Source organism: Nicotiana attenuata, unplaced genomic scaffold (genome assembly GCF_001879085.1).
Source record: "Nicotiana attenuata strain UT unplaced genomic scaffold, NIATTr2, whole genome shotgun sequence".
NCBI classification, from domain to species: Eukaryota; Viridiplantae; Streptophyta; class Magnoliopsida; order Solanales; family Solanaceae; genus Nicotiana; species Nicotiana attenuata.
This window is the reverse complement of record NW_017670730.1, coordinates 180,990-188,773: the sequence shown is the minus strand read 5'-3', so window position 1 is coordinate 188,773 and position 7,784 is coordinate 180,990. Positions and strand designations below refer to the sequence as shown.

At 37.4% G+C, this 7,784-nt stretch overlaps 2 protein-coding genes across 2 annotated transcripts; both read right to left on the bottom strand.

Annotated features, from left to right (window-relative positions):
• Positions 1-301: 301 nt before the first annotated feature.
• On the bottom strand, positions 302-994 carry LOC109242745 (uncharacterized mitochondrial protein AtMg00810-like). Its single transcript, XM_019409594.1, has one exon. The coding sequence runs from the start codon at positions 992-994 to the stop codon at positions 302-304; it is 693 nt and encodes a 230-aa protein (XP_019265139.1).
• A 4,324-nt stretch (positions 995-5,318) lies between these two features.
• On the bottom strand, positions 5,319-6,257 carry LOC109242748. The gene is made up of 4 exons (XM_019409595.1): positions 6,093-6,257; positions 5,944-6,004; positions 5,787-5,845; positions 5,319-5,708 (listed from the first exon to the last, which is right to left on the bottom strand). Exons 1-4 carry the CDS (start codon positions 6,110-6,112, stop codon positions 5,507-5,509), a joined length of 342 nt encoding a protein of 113 aa, XP_019265140.1. The 5' UTR covers positions 6,113-6,257; the 3' UTR covers positions 5,319-5,506.
• Between the last annotated feature and the right edge of the window lie 1,527 nt (positions 6,258-7,784).

The window sequence follows — 7,784 nt, the reverse complement described above, 5'->3', positions numbered from 1 at the left end:
CTGCTTTAGCTCCTTCTAGTTTTAACTAATTACAAACGACCCCTCACTCATTAACTGAGTTGTCCTTCTAGCTATGTTGACACTCCTCCTCAAGCTGGAGGGTGGAAGAAATTCAACACTCCTAGCATGGAGAGTAACAACTCATGTTGAGTTGTCCTCAGTCCTTCAGTCATTAAGTCTGCAAGTTGCTGTTTTGTGGCTATATACTCTGTCTTGATCAACCCTTGTTTGATTCTTTCCCTGACAAAATGGTAATCTATCTCTATATGTTTGGTTATCTTATGAAAGATTGGATTGGCAGCTATTTGTAGAGCTGCTTTGCTACACAATGTAGGTGTACAGGTTCTTCTACATTGTTGCTTAGCTCCTTTAGTAAGCATGTCATCCATATTGCTTCTGTAATAGCTGCTGCCATGCTTCTGTATTCTGCCTCTACAGAGCTTCTACTCATTGTTTGTTGTTTCTTTGACTTCCAAGATAACAATGAATCTCCCAGTTTAACCACGTAACCAGTGACAGATCTTCTTGTATTTGGGCATGCTGCCCAGTCTGAATCACAGTATACTGTGAGAGTCTTGGTTTGTCCACTGCTCAAAAGGATTCCTAGTCCAGGGCTTCCTTTGATGTATCTGACCACTCTTAATGTTGCTTCCATGTGGGACTCCTTCGGAGATTGCATAAACTGGCTCAGTACGTGGACTGCAAAGCATATGTACGACCTTGTAATTGTCAGATATAGCAGTTTACCAATTAGTTTCTGATAACTACAAGTATCTTCCAGCAGAGCATCTCCAGTATTACCAACATGCTTGTCATAGTCAATAGTGGTAAGTTTGTGATTTTGCTCCATAGGTGTTGAGACTAGCTTGCAACCACTCAACCCAACCTCTGAAATCAGCTCCAATGCATACTTTCTTTGGTTTAGGAGAATGCCTTTATCTGATCTCATCACTTCAATTCCTAAGAAGTATCTGAGCTCACCTAGATCCTTCATTTTGAAGTTCCTGTGTATGTTGCTTTTGCATCTTCAATGAGACTGTTACTACTTCCTGTTAATAGGAGATCATCAACATATACCAAAACAACTACAATGTCTTTGTTGCTTTTCTTTGTGAATAGAGAGTGATTATAACTGCTTTGCATAAAACCAGCTTGAAAAAGTGCATCTGTCAACTTTATATTCTATTCTATTGTCTTAAGGCTTGTTTCAAGCCATACAAGGATTTCAGTAGCCTGCATACTTTGGACTCCCCCTGGCTGTGAAATCCTTGTGGAAGCTGCATATAGATTTCTTCAATAGCTCACCTTGGGAAAAGGCATTATTGACGTCCACTTGAAAAAAAGCCCATCCTTTGGATGATGCAACACCAATGACTGCCTCACTATCACCATTTTTGCCACAGGTGAGAAGGTTTCATGGTAGTCAAGACCCTCTTGTTGAGTGTAGCCTTTAGCCACTAATCTTGATTTGTACCTGTCTATCTCACCATTAGCTTTATGTTTAACTTTGTAGACCCATTTAGAGCCTATAGCTTGTTTGTCAGCAGGCAAATCTACTATCTCCCAGGTGTGATTATCTTGAAGAGCCTTGATTTCCTGTTCCATTGCATGAACCCAATTCTGGTAAGTTGTAGCTTCCGTGTAGGTCTTTGTTCAATGACAACTGAGAAGGCTTTCAAGCAGGACTGATATGTTGGAGACAAATGATCATAAGTGACATGGTTGGAGATAGGATATTTGCTCTTTCCTGGCAGGTTGCCTGCAGTAATGTAGTCCTTGATCCAAATTGGAGGTCCTGCATGTCTTTGTGGTCTTGAGGCAATCACTGCTGGTGAAGAAGGTGGCTGAGAAGGTGAAGAACTAGCTGTATCAACCTGCTGAGGTAGTAAAGGACTAGTAATCTCTTCATTGTCTGGAATTGAATGCTCTTCTGCAGAGGTTGTGCTGGTATCTACTGTAGAAGGTTCATGAGGTTCAGGAGAATTTGGCTGAGGTTTTGGTGTAATGGCAGGATATGCTGGTGTATTTTGCTCACTATAAGTTGGAGTGGATAATGGTTCTAGGAATGGAGCATTTTCTGAGAGTTGTAGAAAGAGTTCCTTATCATCAAGAGAGTTGTGTTGGAAGAGAAATATATATTCATGAAACTTGACATTTCTACTGACAAAAAATATTTTTGTTTCAAGATCATATAGTCTATAACCCTTCTAGTTTCAGAATACCCAATAAACACTGCCCTTGATGCTCGAGCTGCAAACTTGTCCCTTCTGGGCAATACACTAGCCTAACATTGACACCAAAACACCCTCATACGATCTATGTTTGGTACTTTCCCATATAACACAGTATAAGGAGTCTTGCCTTCTAGGTCCTACGTAGGTAGCCTATTGATCAAGTAGACTGTTGTTCTAACACACTCATCCCAAAATTCAATAGGCATACTACTATGAAATCTTAAGGCTCTAGCTACCTCCATAATTTGTCTGTGTTTTCTCTCCACGGTCCCATTATGTTGAGGTGTATATGAACAACTGCTTTGATGAATAATGCAAAATGAGGAGAGCAATTCATTACATTTGGAATTGAAAAACTCTGTACCATTTTCACTTCCCAGAATCTTGATATTCACATCAAACTGAGTTTTTATTACAGAAATGAAATTCTTCAAAACAACATAGACTTCACACTTTGACTGTATCAAGCAGACCCATGTATACCTACTAAAGTCATCGACAATAGTAACAAAATATTGCTTTCTATCATAGGTTGGGATCTTATAAGGTCCCCAGACATCTAAGTGGATAAGATGAAATATACTAGTGGAGTTAGTAGTGCTAGTAGGGAACTGTAATCTACATTGTTTGGCTAGAGGACAAACAGTATAGTTTTCCAATTCCTTTCCACTAATATCATTTTGAAGGTAAACTATATGTTATATAGACTTTATAGAAGCATGTCCTAGTCTTAGATGCCATAGCTTGGTGCTTTCCTCCTTCTTTACAGCACAGACTGTTATTCCTGCTGCCTTTGCACATTCTCTCAACATGTAAAGACCTTTAGATTCCTTACCAATCCCCAAGACCTTGACACTCTAGAGACCTTGCAGCACACAGAAATCAGGATAGAATTCAACTGTGCAAGTGAGGTCCCTAGTGAGTTTAGCCACAAATAAGAGAATGAACTTAAAATCTGGTACATGCAGTACATCTTTTATGCATAGGTCTCCTAGGTTTACTGAATCTTCTGTATGTGTTAGCCCTGCCTTGTTACCAGTTGGCAATTGCACACCATTACTTCCTAGTTTTCCACTTGTTTTAACATTGTTTAGTACTTCTTTATTATAAGTAATATGATGAGTAGCTCCTGAGTCTACCACCCAACTACTTATAGTTGCATTGGACAACAAGGATACAATACCTGCCATATTAGTAGAACATTCACCTTCTGCAAGTTTATTCAGCAGTCCCACCAATTGCTTGTCTCGTTCTTCTGTGAGATAATGTCCTTGTGGTTGATTAGTGCTTCCAGCTGTATCATTTGCACTAGCAATGTTGGCATAGGTTCTGTGCCCACCAAATTGAGGCTTCTTCTTGCTTTTAATATCAGTTGGATATCCCACTATTTTATAGCAATTCTCTTTCAAGTGACATTTGTATCCACAATGTTCACCGATCAACCCAGTTTTCCTTGGCTTAAATCCCTAAGTCTTCCCTGCTAACATAGTCAGAGGATCTCTGTTAGTGTCTGTCACACCTAATTCCCTCTGACTCTCTTCCCGTGTAAAATGGCATATGCCTCATTTACAGACACCACTGGCCTTCTCATCAACACATTACTCTGCACATTGTTGTAGCTCTCGTTTAGCTCCATGAGGAACTGAAGCAATCGTTGCTGCTGTAAATGAATCAATGAAGGCCTAGATTCCTCACAATCACTAGAAGATTTAGGTGCCAATACATCCAATTCACTCTATAAATCTGACATCTTTGAGTAGTAAGTAGTCACTGAATCAGTGCCTTTTAGTGTGGCTATTTCAGTCCAAAGATGATAAATCCTTGTTAAGCTACACCTATCAAATTTCTCTTCAAAATCATTCCATACTTTCCTAGCATTAGATGCGAAAACTATGCTTCGCATTAGCTCACTCGCAACTGTACTTCCAATCCACAACAACACAATCGCGTTATATTTCTCTTACTATTCCGCTAATTCTCCCCTGTACATGCTCTTAACACAACTTCCGTCCACAAAACCAAGCTTACTTTTACCCCTAAGAGCTAGTTTCATTGCCCTACTCCATAGGGCATAATTTTCTGGCCCAGCCAGTTTTATAGGAATCAAAACTAGTCTTGGAGCATCGGATGCTTGTAGAATAAGTGGATGATTGTGTTCGAGTGGGGTTACCTCATTTCCTGCCATGTTGAAGAATTAGGGTTTCGTATGACTTCAATTTGCCGGAATTTCATCAGACCACACCGGAGCTTCAGTAAATCACGATTGCCACTCTAATACCATGTTAAGTTGAGCCAGACAGATGTAAGGATCAGCCATCAATGGAGGTTCTATGGTGTGACATGCAAATCAGTGCACACCAACTCAGAAGCTAAGAACATCCGAGAGAGAGAAGAAGTAAAGAGGAAATCATTTGTTATTACTCTGTATTCTGATACAAGGAGGAGCTTGCTATATAGACGAGAAGCGCACTAACTGCCTTCTAACAATCTTCTGCTTTAGCTCCTTCTAGTTTTAACTAATTACAAACTGACCCCTCATTCATTAACTGAGTTGTCCCTCTAGCTATGTTGACAGTTCACTACTTCAAACGGCAACATATAGGCGATTAAAGAGGTCGCTCGTCACTGAGACCTTATTTCATTAGTGAATCAAATATTACTAGATACGTTGGAGAAAAATATATATTTTAACGTGGCCAAACGTCAACTGCAGTGAGCATGTTGCTAAATTTTCCTTGGTTTCCTTTTTCACTTTTCATATGGTAGGAGGAAAACTTTAACTCAGGTAGCATTTCCTAATCTCTTGTGTTAAATGGACGATCATGACTTGGTTGATGCATATGTTCGTAATTAACCAATATAATTTTGACCATCTTGATTTTATAGATTCACTCTTTATTTATGAAACTTTTTTTACAGGAGTTCAAGTCATTTATTAATTCTACGTTATTATATAGATTAAGCTAAAACACTCTTTAGAAGTTACAAAAAAAAATACTCGTATTGAATAAGAAGGGAATTACGATGATTCACAGTATCACAACTTTATAAATAGAGGGTGGATCGTCAACCAAAATCACAAAATTAAAGACAACAATAATCTCATCATTAACTCAAGCATATAGAATTTCTCAAAAGCTTCATACAATTTCCTTAATCTCAGTTTTGTTCATAAAATTAAGCAGCCAATCAATTCAATCAGATATATCTTCCTTTCGACCATTATTTCTCTTAGCTGCTATTGTATTCACTATCCTTCCTTTGGTTCAAATTCAGCAATATGTTGATCCACTGGCAATACATGCAGCCATTGTTGGTTGGGCTTGATTGTGGAATCTGGTTTGTGCAGTGACCGGTGTAGAACCATGAATTCTAACAAGGATACGAGCAGCCATTGTTTGTTGTGCTTGATTGTGAAAACTGATTCGTCTAATCGGTGTAGCACCATGAATTCTAACAAGGGAATTTGAAAAACTGCAACAATAAAACACATAGTCAGACATGCGACCTAAAATAAAATAAGCTTCTCCTCTGTTAAAAGGAATGACTTGCCTCAAATTCGCATAAAGGAGGCTGCAAAAGTCATATACCAACATTGCAATCTCTGAACCCTGTGAAATTCCCTAGAATTATATATTCGGAATTGGGAAAACAAAACATATATATATATAGAAAAATAATTCGTCAAGGTTGAGAAATTGAAATTTACAGAATTCGAGATACCATCCTGTTGATTCCCTCGCTCCTTGCTTAATAGTCGCCATAATTGACTACAAAAAATAATTTGAATAATATTAACATTAAATCAGTTCCAGAAACCTTAATTCTTTTAGAATTAAAGAGAATTTATTAGTATACCCTGAATAATGCTGAGGCATTAAGAGAGATTAACAATAATGGCTAAGCCTAAACGTGAAAGAGACAGAGAAAACATAGAAATCTTTTAATTACAAAGTTCTTCTCTGTCCTTATTTTTTTTCCTCTTTTTTTTCAATACATGCTCGGGAATAATTTCTTTTAGCAATTCTCTCTCCTTCTCCCTTTTGAGAAACAGGTAAAACAGTTAAAATAACTTCCTCACCTTCCCGTCTTTCACGTTAATTCATCGTACTAAACTGTTAAAATTAAGTAAGAATACATATTAAATAGTTATGCAGTGATAATAAAAAACAACAAATTATGCACTTATTGTTACTAAATTGTATTTGTAAAATAATTCTGGAGAAGATAAAATAACATATAAACAGAAATGTAAAAAAAACAGAATTTAATCCGAGCTCAATGACTTCACAGTGTCTCCTTAAGGAACTTAATCCCCTCCTAGTACCCGAAGTTGTGGATTATTTCCTCCCAGAATAGAACGAATTACACACTGGTATAGCGGTACTTCGAACCCCAGTGTTTCAGCGAACACAATGATCGGTAGCAAATCACACTTAATGTTGCTTCTTTGTAGTTAAAACAATGCAGAAGAAAGGAGGAGAATTCGGAATTTCGTATAGAAAATCTGAGAGAATGGACTGCTATTTATACCCCCATCCTGTTGAGTTCAAACGAAGTGGGTCAGTTACGTAAAACGGCCATAACGTAAATGGCCATTTACGCAAATTAAAAGGCCAAAGAAATTACTTTTCCTTTACAAAAAACGGACGGACAGAGGAGATAATTTGAATTTAATATTAATTTTTCGTTACAAAAATGAATATTTAATAATATTACGTTAATATTTACTATTAAAAAATAAATTTGGTCCACAAAATTAAGGAATCAATCAATTGACCAAATCCGAAGCCGAAGCCGAAAACGGATATTTAATAATATTACGTTGATATTTACTATTAACAAATAAATTTGGTCCAAAAAATTAATCAATCAATTGACCAAATTCGAAGCCGAAGCCGAGCGAGCGACGACAACGGCGCGAGGCTTGCCTTCTTCTTAACTCTTTAAGAGCTAGAAGAAGAGCAATTGTATATATACCCATCAAAAGTCTTTTCCTCCTCCAAAATATGGGACAATGTCCTTTTTCAAGTAGGAAAACTCAAATATTTCATTTTCCCTCCATTTCCCATTTACCCTCTTCTAAGCTAAAATAGCTTAAAAACCCAACAATCCCCCACATGAATGGGGAATGGACGGGCAGAGGAGATAATTTTGATTTAATATTAATTTTCTGTTACAGCAACGGGTATTTAATAATATTACGTTAATATTTACTATTAACAAATAAATTTGGTCCAAAAAATTAATCAATCAATCAATTGACCAAATCCGAATTCGAAGCTGAAGCCAAAAATGGATATTTAATAATATTACGTTAATATTTACTATTAACAAATAAATTTGGTCCAAAAAATTAATCGATCAATCAATTGACCAAATCCGAGTCCGAAGCCGAAGTCGAAGTCGAGCCAAGCAAACGACGACGACGACGCGAGGCTTGCCTTCTTCTTAACTCTTTAAGAGCTAGAAAAGGAGCAAAGTATATATACCCATCAAAAGTCTTTTCCTCCTCCAATATGGGACAATGTTCCTTTGTCAAGGAGAGAA

Excerpts from the sequence above, each read along its gene's own strand:
- LOC109242745 (XM_019409594.1), bottom strand. The coding sequence starts at position 994 with ATGAAGGATCTAGGTGAGCTCAGATACTTCTTAGGAATTGAAGTGATG.
- LOC109242748 (XM_019409595.1), bottom strand. The coding sequence starts at position 6,112 with ATGCCTCAGCATTATTCAGG. Across the intron at positions 6,005-6,092 it reads ATGCCTCAGCATTATTCAGG|TCAATTATGGCGACTATTAA; the intron begins GTATACTAATAA and ends TATTTTTTGTAG. Across the intron at positions 5,846-5,943 it reads AGGATGGTATCTCGAATTCT|GGTTCAGAGATTGCAATGTT; the intron begins GTAAATTTCAAT and ends GGAATTTCACAG.